Source organism: Candida jiufengensis, assembly GCF_024610255.1.
Source record: "Candida jiufengensis strain CBS 10846 chromosome Unknown scaffold1, whole genome shotgun sequence".
Taxonomy (NCBI): domain Eukaryota; kingdom Fungi; phylum Ascomycota; class Pichiomycetes; order Serinales; family Debaryomycetaceae; genus Lodderomyces; species Lodderomyces jiufengensis.
In genome coordinates, this window is record NW_026261562.1 from 192,205 (window position 1) to 209,967 (window position 17,763).

A 17,763-nucleotide genomic window follows, 5' to 3' on the forward strand; every position below is an offset into this window, starting at 1 on the left:
AAATAAATTTCAGTACGGTTCTCGGTTTGAAATAATTACAAAATCAAATACAAAATTAAATCAAGACGCGTTAACCATTACATATACCACCATTCAACCATTTAATACACATCTCATAAGACTTCCCAATTACACAATGGATGCAGCAACAAGAAGAATAAATGCTCCATTACTTCAACAAAGTTCAAACAAGCTTGTTAGAGTCATAGGTAAATGTGAATCTTATAATTCATCATCACAACAAGGTATAATTATAAGTAATGGATCAATAAATTTAGATTTATCAGCTGCTACATCATCAACATCAGATAATTATAATCTTTTGGAAATTAATAAGATATATGAAATTATTGGTAAAGTTTCTAATTTAAATGGTGATTTAAAAATTAATGTTTATTCAACTATTAAATTAACTGATAATACTAATTTAAAAGCTGCTGATAAATTAGTTGAATTAAGTAATAAAGCTACGGATTTATTTTATTAGGTTTTAATATATGTTTATGATTGTTAAGATTTGATTTCATTGATCTGATCTCTGTCTGGGATTTATATCAAAAATGATACAAGAACGAATAATTCATATCGAAGTGCTACAATTAGATAAAGTGTTTACACTAGAAGAAACGATCCTTCGAGGTTTTGAAATGACGGGTAACTTTTATTAGATATGAATTATATACTTCTATGAAATATTTTTAATATCGTCAAATAATTTTTCAAATCTTGGTTCATTGTATAAAGTACCAGCTCTAATCAACCATTCAGGAGTTTCATTATCTTTAGTAATAGCTTTACTAAATTTAAAATTTCCAAATGCAATAATTAATCTATAAGCAGCTTCATTAGACGAATTAACAATTTGCAGTCCAACTGAATTAATTAACAGTAATATTGGTTTAGCAGATTCTTGCGATCTAACATTTAACCCAGTTGTTTTTAATTGAACTGCTGATAAATTATATAAAAATGTAGCTAATGATACCATTGATGATGAATATAATTTATTTGTTGAATCTACGATATTACATTTATTTAAAATTAATTTTAATATTTCTTCGAAAATCTCATTATATTGATATAATGAAGAATTGGTTCCTACTGGATCCATATATGCTTGAATGAAACCAGCACTATTTATAAAATTACTCAATACTTTTAAAACCATCATTAATAATGCTGAATTTGATGGTCCAATTGCTGTTAAACCTGATATTATTTCATTGTTTATTGTTTCTGTTGGTGAATTTTCATGCAAGAAATCAACTGCTGTTATTTTAGGAATACATATTCTTATTAAATCAAATCCAATTAATTTTGAAGTTACATCCCAATTTGCTATAATTTGTAATGCATAATCTGATATAATTTCAATTGCATCTCGAGATGTTAAATCTGTTAGTAAATCATCTATATGATGAATATCATCATCAACGAATTTATCTTTTGGTTGATTTGCATTTAATTTCTTTAATCCATTCATAATAGAATCTTTTTTGAATTCCTTGAATAAAATGAATGTTTTTTCCGGCAAGACCAGTAAATCTTTAGTCTTTTGATGCTCTCTTACATAAGCATCAGAATATGGATCAATAGTTCTTTGTGGTTCAACATTATTAATTTCAGTAGCAGTACCTTCATCTAATTTAGCTCCTTCTGTGTTTTTCTCCAAAAATTTAACCACTTCTTCAGTATAAGAACTTGGTAATTCATTATCTGCTAAAAATTTTTCAGCAACAACGTAAGGATTTTCATTTAGGTTATATGGTAATTTTAATGGAGGTTCACCATCTTTTATATCGACATCAAACACGTAGTCATATTCTTTACCTTGATATTCTTGCTTTTTACCTGATCTTGAAGCTCCTCCAACAACATCACCTATTTTATGCCATTGACCACCTGACCATTGATGTGCTTCAATTGTACCTTCTGGAGTTTTTACCATTATTGTTGATCCTTCATTTTTACCTGGTTTTTGTAAGACTTCCACACCTGGGATATCAGTCTTCTTTAAATTATCTAATGATTGTTCAGATATAGATGAAGATTGTACTGCTTCAGTGAATGATTTAATTTCATCTTCAGATGCAAAACGTTCTGAATCTTGTGTAAAAACACGTATTAAATTATCTGATCCACCAACTGCAAAATCTTGACCATTTTGTAATGTAGTAACACACCAAACTGATATACAAGGCAACGTAATAACTTGTAATACTTTTTTATTTGCTAAATCCCACACTCTTACTGTTCTATCTTCACCAGTAGATACTAAATTACCATTTGACAATAAGGCTAAATCATAAACAAATGAATCATGACCAAATAAAGTCGCTATATTGGCACCAGTATTTAAATCCCATAATTTTATAGTTCCATCATTTGAACTAGATAAAAATTGATTTGATCCATGTAAGACTAATAATTTTCTAATAACATCCAGATGTCCTTTAAATTCTTGTACAACATGATCACCATGCCATAGTTTTATAATCTTATCAGCTGAAGCAGTTAAATATTTATCTTTTGCAACTAGTTTACAATCCCATACTGATGATTCATGTTTGTTTAATATATATTTTGGTATAAATTCATCTAAATTCCATACAATTGCTGTTCCATCCCATGAACTAGATATAAATTCTCCATTCTCATAATTCATAGCACATACATTTCCTTGATGACCAATTAATTGATATTTACTATCGTGATCAAAATTATTTGAGTTAAATTCACTTAAATATATCATAGCATCTTGTCCTCCACTTGCTATTAATTTTTCACCATTTGATCTTTCTATTACTGCAGTTGAGTTTAAAAATGATTTTGTTGGAGAATTGAAAACTATGGTTGAATCAATCGATGAAGTATTTGGATTTTGCCAGATCCTTGTGGTTGAATCTCTTGAAACTGATATTAGAACGGACTGAGAGTCAATTGTTGTATTCGCGAGACTCTTGACATCTTGTTCATGTCCAGTCAACGTTGAACTTAACTTAAATACCATGGTGACTGATAAAAATTATGTTGTTGTAAAATTGATTTGTTTAATTAGTGGCAATTTGAACTGAAATATTAGGTTACAGCCAAATTATCTTTATGCAGTATCATATACATTCATATTTATAAATTCACTACATCAATATCAACAATATTTATGAATAGGACACAATTTTCTTCTACAAATAATCAGTTTGAAAAGATCTATATAATAAATCTATTAAAAGACAATACATAACTTTAAAAACTGCAATTTAAAATACATTCTAAATTTAAATAGCTTTTTCTAACATTGCTTCTCTACCTGGACCAACACCAACCCATTGAATAGGAACATTTAAATAATCTTCAATAAATTTTAAATAATTTTTAGCATTTTCAGGTAAATCTTCATATTTTTTAATTTTAGTAATATCAGTTTCCCAACCAGGAAATGTTTTATAAATAACTTCAACATTTCCAACATCTATTAAATCAGCTGGGAAATGAGTTAATTCTTTACCATCTAATTTATAAGCAATACCAACTTCTATATTTTTAAATCCATCTAAAACATCTAATTTTGTAATATTCAATGATGTATATCCATTAATTAAAGTTGAATGTTTTAAAACAACTAAATCTAACCAACCACATCTTCTTTTTCTACCAGTTGTAACACCAAATTCAGCACCAACATCTTGTAATGTTTCACCATCTTTATTTAATTGTTCAGTTGGGAATGGACCTTCACCGACTCTTGTAGTATAAGCTTTAACTACACCATATATGTTTCTTATACTTTTTGGTGGAATACCTAAACCAGTTAAAACTCCACCAATACCAGTTGAAGAAGAAGTAACATATGGATAAGTACCAAAATCAATATCCAACATTAATGCATTAGCACCTTCAACTAATATTTTTTTCTTTTGAGCAATAGCATTATGCATAAATTCAACAGAATCAACAACAAAAGGTTTTAATTCTTCTCTATATTTTTCATATCTTGCTAATTCTTCTTCATAATCATAATCAAATTCTCCATATCTTTTTTGTCTTGATTCAATTAATCTCATATATCTTGTTTTAAATTCTTGCCAAGCTTCTGGATTTTGATTTACTAAATGATGAACTCTAATACCTGATCTTGAAGCTTTTGTTGAATAAGTTGGTCCAATACCTTTACCAGTTGTACCAATAGATTTTTTATTTTCTGATAACTCAGCTTCTTTTAATTTATCAGTTCTTTGATGAAAATCAAAGACTAAATGAGCTCTTGAACTAATAAATAATCTATCACGACATTCTAAACCTTTTTCTTCAATATTTTTTAATTCTTCAAAAAATGAAGGAATATGAACAACTACTCCAGAACCAACTAAATTTTGACATTTTGGATTAACTAAACCTGAAGGTAACATATGAAAATCAAATTTTTTACCATCAACAACAATTGTATGTCCTGCATTATTTCCTCCTTGACATCTTGCACAAACATCAATGTCATCACATAATAAATCAACTAATTTTCCTTTACCTTCATCACCCCATTGAGATCCTAAAACAACATCACACATGTTTTTTAATTGGTATAAGTTTGGTTTTTTGTGAATACAGACGAACTTTTAAATTAATATATAATTAATATATATAATCTAAAGGTTGAACGATTGAAATCGTTAAGAAAAAAAGAAGTTCAAAAAAGTTGAAAAAAAATTAATTAATGAAATTTTAATTTTGTATTAAAGAGAAAGAGTCATTGAACCAATTAAAGAAAATAATATTACATTGATTATATAATAATTTATTTAATAAACTATAGACTACAAGACACATTACATTGAAAGAAATTCGTAAGTACATTAGTATTATAAAGTCTAAGACACAAGTATTCGACTCATTGATAATTTAATTTCTTTTCTAGACTAGTCAACGTTATAATCTCTGATTATTTATGGTATATGCAAGTACTAAATATTTTCACATATAAAAAAAAAATATTAGTCAACCGAACAATAATTTTTCAATTACTTATTGTAGTTATGCAATATTGAAATAGCGGATAAAGTTGAACCTAATATCTAAAAATTTGTCAAGAGCTCAAGTTGATATATTTCAACAATAAATGTCTTTTATTTATGTGAATTTAACTTTCTATCAAATATAATAAACATTGGAACTAAATAATTTATAAAAAAATTTTAAAATCATTAATAAAAATTAAATTAATTTAATTTATCAATAATAGCATCAGTAAATTCTGTAGTTGATGATGATCCACCAATATCTTTAGTTCTAACTTTACCTTCAGCAATAACATCATAAGTGGCTTTTGAAATTTTATCAGCTTGATCATTTAATCCTAAATGTCTTAATAACATAGTTGCTGATAAAATCATAGCAGTTGGATTAGCAGTATTTTTACCTTTAATATCTAAACCAACATGTCTACAACCTGGTTCGAAAACAGCATATTCTCTACCAAAATTAGCACCTGGTACTAAACCTGGACCACCAATTAATGCAGCACCAATATTTGATAAAATTGAACCATATAAATTTGGAGTTACTAAAACATCAAATTGTTGAGGTTTTGCAACAGCTTGCATAGAAGCATTATCAACAATTAAATCATTTACTTCTATACCTTTATAATCTTGACCAACATCTTTAACAGTTTGTCTAAATAATCCATCACCTAATTTCATAATATTAGCTTTATGAATAGCAGTAACTAATTTTCTATTATTTTTTTCAGCAAAATCAAAAGCAAATTTTGCAATTCTTTCAGATTTAAATCTTGTCATAATTTTTAATGATTCAACAACACCAGGAAAAGATTGATGTTCTAAACCTGAATATTCACCTTCAGTATTTTCTCTAACTAAAGCAAAATCAATTCCATCAATTATACCTTTAACTCCAGGAATATTTTTAATTAAAACTAATGATGCATAAATATCTAATTCTTTTCTTAATGCAACATTTAATGATTTTCCTGATTTATCAGTTGGAGTATATAATATACCTTTTAAACCAACTTTATTTCTTTTTAATGATTCAACAGCTTCATCAACTCCATGATTTTTTCCACTTTCACCTTCAACACCACTTACATCTACAACTTCCCAATCAATTGGAACATTTTGTGACTTAAAAATAGTTTTTACAGAATCAGTAATTTCTTGACCAGCACCATCTCCTGGAATTAATGTAACAGTATATCTACCACCATATTTTTTTGGTAAAACAGACTCTGGTGATGCAAAAGTAGCTAATGAACGAATAGCAGATCTTTGAGCAGTAATAGTTCTAAGCATTGTTATGAATATGTAGGAGGATGATAAGATTGAATAGATAAATAAAAATTAAGTTGTGTTTTATAAATTTTAAGAAATGAATTCAATTGATTTGATGAAAATAATTTTTTTTTTTCTCTTTTTCTAAATATTGACTTTTATTAATTTTAATTAGAGAAAAGAAATTTTATTATATAGAATAAAATATGATATTAAATATTAGACCAAATAATTATGATAAAGAAAGAGAAGTTTTTAATCGTTGTTCACTAAGTTTAGACTATTTTCTATCTCTAGATTGTGACCCTATTTACAAATAGTTTTTCTGTCAATTGCTAAATTCAATTCATTCAAATCTGATGAGATCTTTCTTTAACTTAATCATTTGACACGATATAAATTTTAAATAAAAAAGTTACTCCGAAGATCACAAAACTAAAATTGCAAAATTTATTACAGAAAACTTGGTTCATGAATTATTATCAATCAATTGATTGTGGGTAATGGTAAAGTAGAGAAATTAGTAAGTAAGAGCAATTAACAAGATTATCTACAATTCTTCTTCTCTTTTAATTCAATAGTTATTTTAGATTCAATAAAAAAATCCTTCACTATTGATAAAAATTGTTACATCTTTAATATTTATTGTTATCGGCTTTATAATTATTTTAGAAATTTATTCTATAGTTATTATTAATTTTTGAAATATTATAATTAAAGTATACAAGAGAAAAATGCTTAATATTTGTATTCAACTAAGATTTTTCAAATTGAGATAATTTTGTGATATTAAAATTTCAATTTAATTCGAGTCCGAATTTGAGATATTTTTCTTAACCTGTTCATGTTTAAACATGTTGTATTTTAATTGGTTAATCTAATTTGAGCTGGTAGCATCCCCTCTTTTTTATTAAAAGTCATCTGAGCCGCACAAGATTTCCTAATTTTGAAACATCAGTTGAAATATTATTATTATTTCTTAATTACTTAACTCAATTCTATCATTGTACAAAAATGATACAACTTAAACTTTCTCAATTATTCACATTAATATTATCATTATCATTATTAATAATAAATGTATCATGTTCAATAGATACAATTCCATTTGACTCAATTGATGTAGGAGATGTATTACAAACAACAAAACATGATAATTTAATTAATCAATTAAAATTATATTTAAATTTATTAATACCTCAAAAATATAAACAATATCAATATATTGGATTTATAATTTTAACATTTTTACAATCTCAATTATTAAAATCAATTACTAGGTTATATATTAATAGACCAAGAGATTTAGAAAGTTTACAAAATAATTTTTATATTGAATTTTTAAAACAAATTTTAGTTGCTCTTGTATGGATTTTGGGGATTCTTTCAATTTTAATATTTTTTGACTGGTTTCAAAATTTAAAACCTCATTGGATCTTATTTCTTTACCCTTCCATCAATATATCGTTGTTTTTGGGTTATTTGATTGTGGCTTATACAAATAAATAGAATTGAAACAGTAGAATTTGGTGTCAATATTTTGAATTGATTATGCATACTGGGTCCAATTGACAACATAATTGAGTAAAACGATTAAGTTCAATTACTCACGGGACTTTGGAAGAATTTTACTCACTTTTATATACGTAGTAAGTAATTTTAGGTGAATTGATAGACCGTATAAATTTGAATCCCCATAATTCCTGTATATAGAATTCCTTAGAACTTTGAAAAATCGCTTCCTTTAAATTCACTTTAATCAATCGAATAAACTTCTCTAATTCAATTCAAATATATACACAACGCACCAACACGATGTCAATAAGCTCAAAATCAATACCAACTTTCAAACAAATATACAGAAACATATCACAAGAATTACTCACATATGAAAACAAATCAATAGCACAAAAATCCAAATCAGAGAATAAAAAATTAACAACATATTATAATTATTTAAAACAAAATGCAATCAAAAATGGTAAAAAACAAGAAATAGAAGATCTTAATAATAAATTAAAATCATTAGAATCTAACAATTCACCCACAAAAAACACTCAATTAAAAGATTTAAATTTATTACATAATATAATTGATGATAAATTAGGTATAAATAATTCTTATGAATTAAATAATTTAAATAATGTATATACTTATTTAAAAAGTCAAAGAGAATATTTTGATTTATTAATTAGATATAATCCAGGATTATTTATGGATCAACAAGAAAATGTTCAAAAATCTGCTAATAGAGTTGGATTAGATGTTCCACAGTAATTGTAATTACAAGTTTCATGTATATAAATAACTGAGAAGGAGTAGAGTAAAAGATACATAATATTTAATTTTATTTATTTTATTAGTAATACAGTAATTATACATAGTTTATACAGATTGTAATGAATGAATTTAGAACTAAAAATAATTGTTGCATCAACCATTAATGAAACTTTCTTTTCCTAAATTCTCTTCCACCAACAATAATTTCATCTCTCATCATATCATCACCACCAACACCACCACCATTCCCACAATAAGATTCATCATCTTCAAAATCATCACAATTTCGTTTACATTTATTAATAAATTGTGAACTACAATTTTGTTTTATATCAACATTTTCTAAATAAAATTTTTTTAAATTTTCAATAATTAATAAATCATCATAATAACTTAATCTTAATTCTTTTATTGATGGTCTTTTTGTTTTTAAAAATTTAAAAGAATTTTGAAAATTAAACTTGTAGTTATCCATTAAATAAGCAATTATTAAACCAGTTGATAAATTTAAATTTCCATCTTCTGATACAATTAAAATTTGTAAACTTTGATTAATTAATTTAAATATTGAAATTAATCTTATAATTTTAAAAAATTGAATTTTTATATTTGATCCATTTAAAATTGGTGAATTTATTTGAAATTGAGTTGAATTTGGTAATTTATGAATTAAATTTGTAATTGATGAATTTATATAAAATGAATTTATATAATTTTGTAATATTTTATTAAATTTTAATATAAAATTATTTATTAATTCATTATTTTCAATAATTGTAAAAGACGGATCTAAACTTAATATCATAATATCTGATGATATTGAAACTTTTGGTGAATTTTCAACAAGATCTAAAAAATTTAATGTTGATCCACAATTTATAATAACTTTAACATTACTATTTGATATAAAACTTGAATTTGGTGATGTTTGATTTATTAATGATGAATATGGACCAAGCCATATATTTGGACATATTTCTTGTGGTACATCTGGATTAAAAAATCTAGGATTATTATCTATTGGACCATTGTAAGTATGAAACAGGTTTTGTTGATTGAATCCTTGTTGTTGTTGTTGTTGTTGAAACATTCTATTTAACTTTTATATACTGAGAATTTTAAAACTTGTATATTTTTTTGCAGCACTTTTTATATGTATTTTTACTACGCTAAATCGACTAAAAATTTGTGTGATGTAATAAGTGTAATGATAAATAAGATGAGTCTTTAATTGAATAAGTCCCCAGAAATCAATATCTATGGATAATAAGAATGAAAGTTGATACAAAATAATTGATTGAAATATTATACTTTTGCAACAGTATTTTTAATTTGAAAAAAAAACAAAAAGTTTCAAGTTATTTATTATATCAATACTTTGTAGTTAACTATTAATTGTATATCAATTGGGTTGAGCCATAAATATAAGTTAATAATTCAAAATTGAATTAAAATATCATATAATTTGAATTGAGTATAAATTTGAGTTGTCTTGAAATTTATATAAATAATTAAATTCAAAAAAAAGTGGGTTTTGCACTGAAATAAATATTTTTTTTTGGTTGTGAAACCTTTCTCTTTTTCTGTTTTGGAACTTAACTATGTAGAATCTGCCCCAACTATGTAAGAAAAAAATAAAAAAAAAGAAAAAAAAAGGAATTTGGAGATTTCAAATTTTATTTTTAATAATTGATAAAAATTTGGTAGCTCGGCTCGAATTTTCTTAATTATGTAGAATTTATTATTAATTGTAATATTATTAAATAATATATAATTATGCTAGTAGTGTATTTTGGTTAATTATAAACAGAACAACTAAGGTAGTGTATTTATCATAAAATATATTTTATCGTACTTCGTACTTGCAAAATTATATAATAAATTACGTAATAATATATGAAATTAATTTTTTGAATAAATTACTAATCTGATATAATAATAATATAAAATAATGTACAAACTCCCAACTATAATAAATAATGGACAGATTTTGAATCTAAGATCAAATTTCAATTTAATAATTTAACTTATTTAGGAAATCACAAGTAATTCGAATGATAAGTTAACATTGTATAACCAATTCTGTTCTTTTATTACTTCCACTTTCTTAATCTTTTGTGAACAAGTATTTGAGGAATAAGTGTGCATTTCTTTATTTTAGTTGCAACATTAGACTCTATTCAATGTCATTAACTATTTGACTAAAAAAAAACACTTATCTATTCTCTCAAAATTTAAATTGTGAGTTCATATGATAATGATGTGCTTTCACATTGGTATTAAAAGTAATTTATAAGCAATACCTCCTTCAAAGTATTGAAATATTTGAGCACAATTTTGTATAACAAACCGGCTATAATCTATAAGTAGGCTACATACATTTATTTAAAAATTTGTAACATGACGCAAGCTATTTGACGATAATAAATATGTCAAAGCTGTGAACACTTCCAAAAGCTTCTGCTTCCAATTACCCAATGCGGAAGTCTACAGATTTTTATCAAAAGTATTGGTACTGAAGTCAAATTCCAAAATCAAATGGGATGGAATCTTATCAAAAAATCAAAATACTGACTTACTATCTGCTTCTTCCTATTCTTTGTTTATTTAGTCTACTAAGATTGATTGAACAGGAAGTTTTGAATAAATTTAATGGTAAAACTTATATACAGTACCCCCAACATATTTAAAAATGTGTTAATAATAAAAATTATAATACAACTCAAAATTGCTGTTTTAAAACTAAAACTAAATTAAATCATCAACAGCTTCTTTTGAAATCAAGTTTTAAAAATTCAATCATTTCTCAACATCAATTGCATTTTCATAGATTACAATGTTCAAATCACCATATTTACAAACCATTTTCAAGAGATCATTTACACAATTAAAACAACAATCTTCAATTAGATCATATTCAATAAATAATAAATTTATAGCTACCAATTATTTCCCCAAATTTCATACAAATACATCATCATCATCAATTGTATCAACCTTAAAGTCATATTCTCAAAAGTCACAAAATTCATCAAGTTTCAGTTTATTATTAGCAAGTACTGGTGCAACGTTTTTAATTTTATCATCATTTTCCAAAAATTTATTTATAAATAATGATTCAGCAACTATTTTACCAAGACAACAAATCTCAAGTGATGTTAAAGTAAATAAAACAACAGGAAAAGTAGAAAGTAGATTTGGTGGAAATTTAAATTACGAAGAATTAACAATTGGATCAGTAACTGGATTATTTGTTGGAATTATATTAGGTAAATTATCTCAAGTATTTTTATTTATTTCTTTAAGTTCATTTTTTTTAATTGAATTTTTAGAAAATAGAAAGATTATTTCAATACCTTGGACTTCAATAATTTCAATTGGTTCAAAAAAAATTGATTTAAAACAATTAATTTTACATAATCCAAGTTTTAAAATTTCATTTATTTTAAGTTTAATTGTTGCTGCTTATAATGTTTAAAAAATATCATTAGCATTTGATTACATTTTCTTTTTAGGTTGATATTTTAATTAAATTGTATAACTTCTTAATAACAAGTTTGATATAGATTTTTGTGGAGTTGATGAAATTTCAATTACATTTTTTATTTGTTTTATATTTTCATTCAAATTAATATTGACATCTTCTTGATCAATTTCTAATTCATATTCAGGTTGGATTGGAATTGGAATTTTTTTCTTCTTTTTAAAAAATTTATGTTTTTGATCTTTTTCTGAAAATAATATCTCATACATTGAACTCATCAGATATTCGTCAAAGGTTAAAATATATTCATGTTCCATAATTTTCATATTTTCTAAAAATATTTCGTAATTGAAAAGTGATTCCATACTTTCATTACTTTGAATACTTGAAAATTTTGTCATTTCTTCACTTAATTTAAAATTTGGATTGTTTACAAAAATTCAATCTTGGCTTGGTAAACAGCTTCTTATATCGAATTTTCATCTGATTTGAAATGTATTTGAAATGTGGGGTTGTTTGACATTATTCATGAAAGTATAAAAATACCCCTTAAATCTTGAACTTTTTTTGATATGCTTGGTTTTTTTAAATCTGAGCGAATCTACAAGTATACATTTACATTTAACGAATAATAAAATTTTATTTTAGTCTATCAAAAATGCTATATATAAGTAACAAAAGCAAAGTTAGTTTAACCAGCCAAATACAACAACTAAAGTTCTTCTTCAATTTTTGGCATTTGAGCAAAAATATCAAATGAACCAGTTCCAACATTTGATAATTTTCCCATAACAATTTTAGCAGAAGGACTTTCTAATTCTTCTCTATCACCATCCAATACAGCTTTTGTTAAAAATTGACAAGTTGTTTCATATGACATTTTCATAAAACTTGAAGTTGATGAATCAATACCTTGTCTATTAAAAGCTAAATAAGTACCTTCTCTTGTCATCATATCTGCTATTAATTCTAAATGTCTTGATGAAACACTTATACCATAAGTATCGAAAACTCTATAAATTTCATTAACTATAGTGTTTCTTGCTGCTTCTACTCCATATGTATTTAATACTGATGCAATATCATTTGAAGTTATTGAATTTACATCAATAAAATCTTCTTCTTCCCACATTGCTTTGAAATTAACACCTTCAGTTGTTAATATTCTTTTACCTGAAGCATCAGGTTCTGGTCTTAAACATCTACCAATATTTGGAATTTGTCTAACAACAGTTTTTCTTAAAAGATCTTCAACAATATTTACCATTAATAATTTTTGAGTTTCATTACCATTTAATTCTAATTTAAATTCACACCATTCACCTTTTTCATCATCAAAATTAAAATTTGTAACCATATTATGATTCGATATAACTTCTGCTTGACGATCTTTTGCTGATTTTGATAATTCCGGTTTCTTATCCATATTGGTATCTCCATCTTCATCTTCTGAATCTGAATCTGAATCGTAATTACTAGAAGATGATTCTTTATCATCATCAGCATCTTCCATTTCTTCATCACTGGTTTCTTCTGCACGTTTCATAGTCTCAACTTCATCATCATCTGGTCCATCATATGATACTTGTTGTTTAGCTTTATTTTTCATATTTTCTTCTTCCGCATCATCTTCATCTACATCATCTTCATCATCAGATACATCTTTGATTTTACCACTAACAGTTTCCATATCAGTTTTACCTGCTGATTTACCAACAGTTGGCATATAATCTGGTTTCTTTTGTTTTTTAACTTCTTTAACAATTTGTGATTCCAAATGATGTATAAAATCTTTTGTAACAACATATTCTAATTGTTCTTTACTTATATCATATTCAGTTTCATATTCTTCTCTTGAATAAAAACCTAAATGTATAATATATGATCTACTATTTGATCCATTTTCATCCTGTGAAGTGGTTTCAGTAACAGTTACATTATCAACGAATTCAGACATAACAACTTTAGCAATTGATTTACAGAAAGCATCTGCTTGTTCATCAGTAACATCATTTAAAATAGGTAATGTCATTTGTGGGGTTTTGATAGCAGCTGAAGCAGTCATAATAATTTCTCTCATACGTGGTATACCTAAAGTAACGTTTGCTGCACCATGACCAGCGAAATGGAAAGTATTTAATGTCATTTGAGTAGATGGTTCACCAATTGATTGTGATGCAATAATACCAACTGATTCACCTGGATTTATTAATGATCTCATATATTTCAATTGCATCAATGCTTTAAATTTCTTTTCTGTTAATTTATTTGAAGATTTCGCTTCTTCTTTTGATTGTGCAAATAAATGTGGATGACTTGATATGAATGAATCTAATTTTTCTGAAAATTTTTCAGAAACTGCACCAAGATATTTGGATGGATTATAAACATTTAGTACGGGATCGTATTTAATATGTTGTTCGTAATGTGGTATGTCTTTTTGTTTCTTCAAAGCCTTTTTAACTTTTTTAGAATATGATGCAGCTTCAGTAGTATCTAAATTATCAATACCATCACCTGGATTATATTTAGCTAATAATGCATCATAATTTTCCAAACAAAAATCAAACTGATTCATATGAGATTGTTTTGTAGTATCTATTGAATCACCACCGTATAAGAATTGAATCATAGTACCATCACCATCTCTTACAGTATTATCATAATTAACATGAACACCTTCCAATTGTTTAGTTAAACAACGTTGTAAATAACCAGATCTAGATGTTTTTACAGCAGTATCGATTAAACCTTCTCTACCAGCCATACAATGGAAATAATATTCTTGTGGTCTGATACCTGAATAAAATCTTTGTTTAATATAACCACCTGCTCTTGCATCTGTTTCAAAAGATTTAAATGAAGGTAACGTTTTACCAGAAACCATTACTGGAACTCTTCTACCTTCTAATGCTTGTTGACCTAAAAGACACATAATTTGAGAAACATTAACATTTGAACCTTTTGCACCTGATAAAGCCATAGCTTGCATAGAATTATATGGGAATTTTTTCATTGTACCTCCAGGTACACATTTTGAAACAACTTGGGATGTAATAGCATTTACTTTGGATTGAGTTATAGCATCAAGTATACCTAATTTATTATCATCTCTTAAAATTTCTTCTAATCTTCTCCTTAATTCTTTATCATCATTTGGTGTATCATCTGATAAATTAGTAACTTCTGTAGCTGCAAGTCTACCAGTATCAACTGATGCCTTCAAAATATCTTTTCTCCATTCATTACCATCTTCAGTTAATCTTAAATCATCCATACCACAAGTAAAAGCAGTCATCATAATATAATTTGTAAATAATCTACCTAAAACACTTAAAGCTTTACCTGCAACATCTGGACCGTATACTTCATGTAATGAATGAACAATACCAAATTGAGATGCACCATATTGAGATTTATCTAATATACCAGATACTAATTCACCATTCTTGAATATGACTTCATTTTCAGTACTTTCCGCACTCCAATAATCACTTTTGATTTTATTTTTCGAAATTAAATTGACACCTGGAACACCATCTGGTTTAATATTCAATAAAATAGTGGTGATTACTTGTTTACCAGTCCATAAATATTCAGGTTTGACAGTAGCTGGTGGAACAGTTATTATTCTACTCCTTCCATTAGTATGACCATCTTCTGGTCTTATACATCCATAGATTAATTGTTGATAAGTTTCTTTATTGAAAAATGTATCTCTATTAGTTAACCAAACACCTGCTGAAATATGATCTTGAATTAACCCTCTTAAAGGAGCTCCTGAAGTTGGAGTTAAATATTGTGAATCAGTGTTAGCTAAATTTAAAGCTTCAGCTTTTGCATTTTCATTTTGTGGGAAATGCATATTCATTTCATCACCATCAAAATCTGCATTATAAGCACCAGTATTTGCATAATGTAATCTTAATGTTTTTTCACCTGGTAAAACTCTTACTTTATGACCCATCATTGAAGCTTTGTGTAATGTTGGTTGACGATTCATTATAACAACATCTTGATTTTTAATATGTCTATAAACTTTCTTGCCAACAAAAGTTGATGATCCAGATGGGGTTAATAATTGATTTGCTAATGCTTTTCTTTGTTCCAAACTCATACCATTTAAGTTGATTAATGATCCATCTTCATTTTGTATTTGTACTGCACCTGGCCATTTATCTGGACCATTGATAACAGCTTGTCTCAATTCTGATGCATTATGTGATGTAACTGGTTCTGGATAAGTTAACTTGGTTGCGAAAACTGGTGGTACACCAATTTCATTGGTTTCTAAATTGGGATCTGGTGAAATAACTGAACGAGCAGCATAATTAACTCTTTTACCCATCATATGTTTTCTAAATAATCCTTCTTTCTTTTCTAATGCTTGTTTAATACCAGGATTCGGTATTTTCCCAGCTGGTGCATTTTGGTTTTTTGTCGAATCTATAAATGCATTTACATCATTTTGTAAAGTTACAAATGAATTCATAAGTCTATTAAAAATTATTTTTTTTTGTTCTCCACTTAATTTTTCTTGATACATTTTGGATATTTGACTATTTAAATCTCTAATCAATACTGAAGTTTTCAAAATATTTGATAATAATTCATTTTGTGCATTTTCATGGATTTCTTCTCCTAATTTTGAAGGTAATCTGAATCTTGTTGGTGGAACTAGTATAGCTTGTTTGAAAAAAATATCACCACTTATTATTTCATGTTGATAAGGTCTTGAATGGAAAACTTTTTGTAAAACTGGTTGTTCTTTTTCAAAAACTGCTCTTATTACATTTCTTATTTCTGATGCCAATACATATTTCGATCCACTTTTATGTTTAATATTTGGAATATCACTTGCTCCACTATTTGACTTGGAGCCATTTTTTCTAATCATATCAGGTCTTTGTAAACCTCTTACTCTATTATTTGTAATTTGTTTATCAGTTAAAGAATTTTCAAAAATTTTAACAAATCCATCTTTTCTAAAACTTGGTGAATACATTCCACAATTTGAACATTTTGGTCTACCTAATAATCTTCTATAAAAATCGTGTATAGTTGCTTTTCTTTCTTCGCTAACTGATGCTGTTATTACTCCCTTTGTTGTAGTTCTTCCATCTTTCAATGCACATGATATTGCATTTTTAACAAATAATTCACGACGTGCTGTTAATTCTTTTCTTGATTTATCATCTACTGATGTTTCTTCTTCTTCATCTTCTTCATCTACATCATCTTCGGTTTTGGATTTCCCAGATATAGTCAAATTCTCCAATTCTATACATTCCAATAATAACCCATATTGAATTAATTGTAATTTGTATTTAAACAAGTCAGTTTCTAGTTGATTCAATTTAAATCTATGACAATATAAACAAGAACTTCTTAAGAAAATATATAATTGATTGAAAAACATTGGATTGTAAACAGGTACGGGTAATTCAATATGACCCATATGACCGGGACAAAATTTTTCATCTAGCCCACAAGTAGTACAAACATTTCTCAAAAATGCACCTAATGATAAATCATATAGACCACCATTTATTGGATGACCTAAATTATCAAATACTATTGGATTTGTGATTTGTTTTGCTGATAATTTGGCAACTTCTTCATCTGATAGTACACCAAAATCAACTGATGTAATTTCTGAACCTACTGGTCTCGAAATATCCATGATGACTTTTTATTTTATTGAAATTGATTTTT

At 26.3% G+C, this 17,763-nt stretch overlaps 10 protein-coding genes across 10 annotated transcripts; 4 read left to right on the top strand and 6 right to left on the bottom strand. All coding sequences in view use genetic code 12, as the record gives it.

Annotated features, from left to right (window-relative positions):
* Positions 1–136: 136 nt before the first annotated feature.
* KGF54_003870 (uncharacterized protein) lies at positions 137–487 on the top strand (the record flags this gene model as incomplete). The annotated part of the gene is made up of 1 exon (XM_051764506.1): positions 137–487. One exon carries the CDS (start codon positions 137–139, stop codon positions 485–487), a length of 351 nt encoding a protein of 116 aa, XP_051617912.1.
* Positions 488–685: 198 nt separating this feature from the next.
* DOA1 (Doa1p) lies at positions 686–3,010 on the bottom strand (the record flags this gene model as incomplete). The annotated part of the gene is made up of 1 exon (XM_051764507.1): positions 686–3,010. One exon carries the CDS (start codon positions 3,008–3,010, stop codon positions 686–688), a length of 2,325 nt encoding a protein of 774 aa, XP_051617913.1.
* Positions 3,011–3,275: 265 nt separating this feature from the next.
* ADE12 (adenylosuccinate synthase) lies at positions 3,276–4,562 on the bottom strand (the record flags this gene model as incomplete). The annotated part of the gene is made up of 1 exon (XM_051764508.1): positions 3,276–4,562. The coding sequence occupies one exon, from the start codon at positions 4,560–4,562 to the stop codon at positions 3,276–3,278; it is 1,287 nt and encodes a 428-aa protein (XP_051617914.1).
* A 648-nt stretch (positions 4,563–5,210) lies between these two features.
* On the bottom strand, positions 5,211–6,305 carry IDH1 (isocitrate dehydrogenase (NAD(+)); the record flags this gene model as incomplete). Its single annotated transcript, XM_051764509.1, has 1 exon — positions 5,211–6,305. One exon carries the CDS (start codon positions 6,303–6,305, stop codon positions 5,211–5,213), a length of 1,095 nt encoding a protein of 364 aa, XP_051617915.1.
* A 993-nt stretch (positions 6,306–7,298) lies between these two features.
* On the top strand, positions 7,299–7,793 carry KGF54_003874 (uncharacterized protein; the record flags this gene model as incomplete). The annotated part of the gene is made up of 1 exon (XM_051764510.1): positions 7,299–7,793. The coding sequence occupies one exon, from the start codon at positions 7,299–7,301 to the stop codon at positions 7,791–7,793; it is 495 nt and encodes a 164-aa protein (XP_051617916.1).
* A 306-nt stretch (positions 7,794–8,099) lies between these two features.
* On the top strand, positions 8,100–8,561 carry KGF54_003875 (uncharacterized protein; the record flags this gene model as incomplete). Its single annotated transcript, XM_051764511.1, has 1 exon — positions 8,100–8,561. The coding sequence occupies one exon, from the start codon at positions 8,100–8,102 to the stop codon at positions 8,559–8,561; it is 462 nt and encodes a 153-aa protein (XP_051617917.1).
* Positions 8,562–8,724: 163 nt separating this feature from the next.
* On the bottom strand, positions 8,725–9,654 carry KGF54_003876 (uncharacterized protein; the record flags this gene model as incomplete). The annotated part of the gene is made up of 1 exon (XM_051764512.1): positions 8,725–9,654. One exon carries the CDS (start codon positions 9,652–9,654, stop codon positions 8,725–8,727), a length of 930 nt encoding a protein of 309 aa, XP_051617918.1.
* A 1,746-nt stretch (positions 9,655–11,400) lies between these two features.
* KGF54_003877 (uncharacterized protein) lies at positions 11,401–12,042 on the top strand (the record flags this gene model as incomplete). The annotated part of the gene is made up of 1 exon (XM_051764513.1): positions 11,401–12,042. One exon carries the CDS (start codon positions 11,401–11,403, stop codon positions 12,040–12,042), a length of 642 nt encoding a protein of 213 aa, XP_051617919.1.
* A 50-nt stretch (positions 12,043–12,092) lies between these two features.
* On the bottom strand, positions 12,093–12,449 carry KGF54_003878 (uncharacterized protein; the record flags this gene model as incomplete). Its single annotated transcript, XM_051764514.1, has 1 exon — positions 12,093–12,449. The coding sequence occupies one exon, from the start codon at positions 12,447–12,449 to the stop codon at positions 12,093–12,095; it is 357 nt and encodes a 118-aa protein (XP_051617920.1).
* Positions 12,450–12,760: 311 nt separating this feature from the next.
* On the bottom strand, positions 12,761–17,731 carry RPA190 (DNA-directed RNA polymerase I core subunit; the record flags this gene model as incomplete). Its single annotated transcript, XM_051764515.1, has 1 exon — positions 12,761–17,731. One exon carries the CDS (start codon positions 17,729–17,731, stop codon positions 12,761–12,763), a length of 4,971 nt encoding a protein of 1,656 aa, XP_051617921.1.
* Between the last annotated feature and the right edge of the window lie 32 nt (positions 17,732–17,763).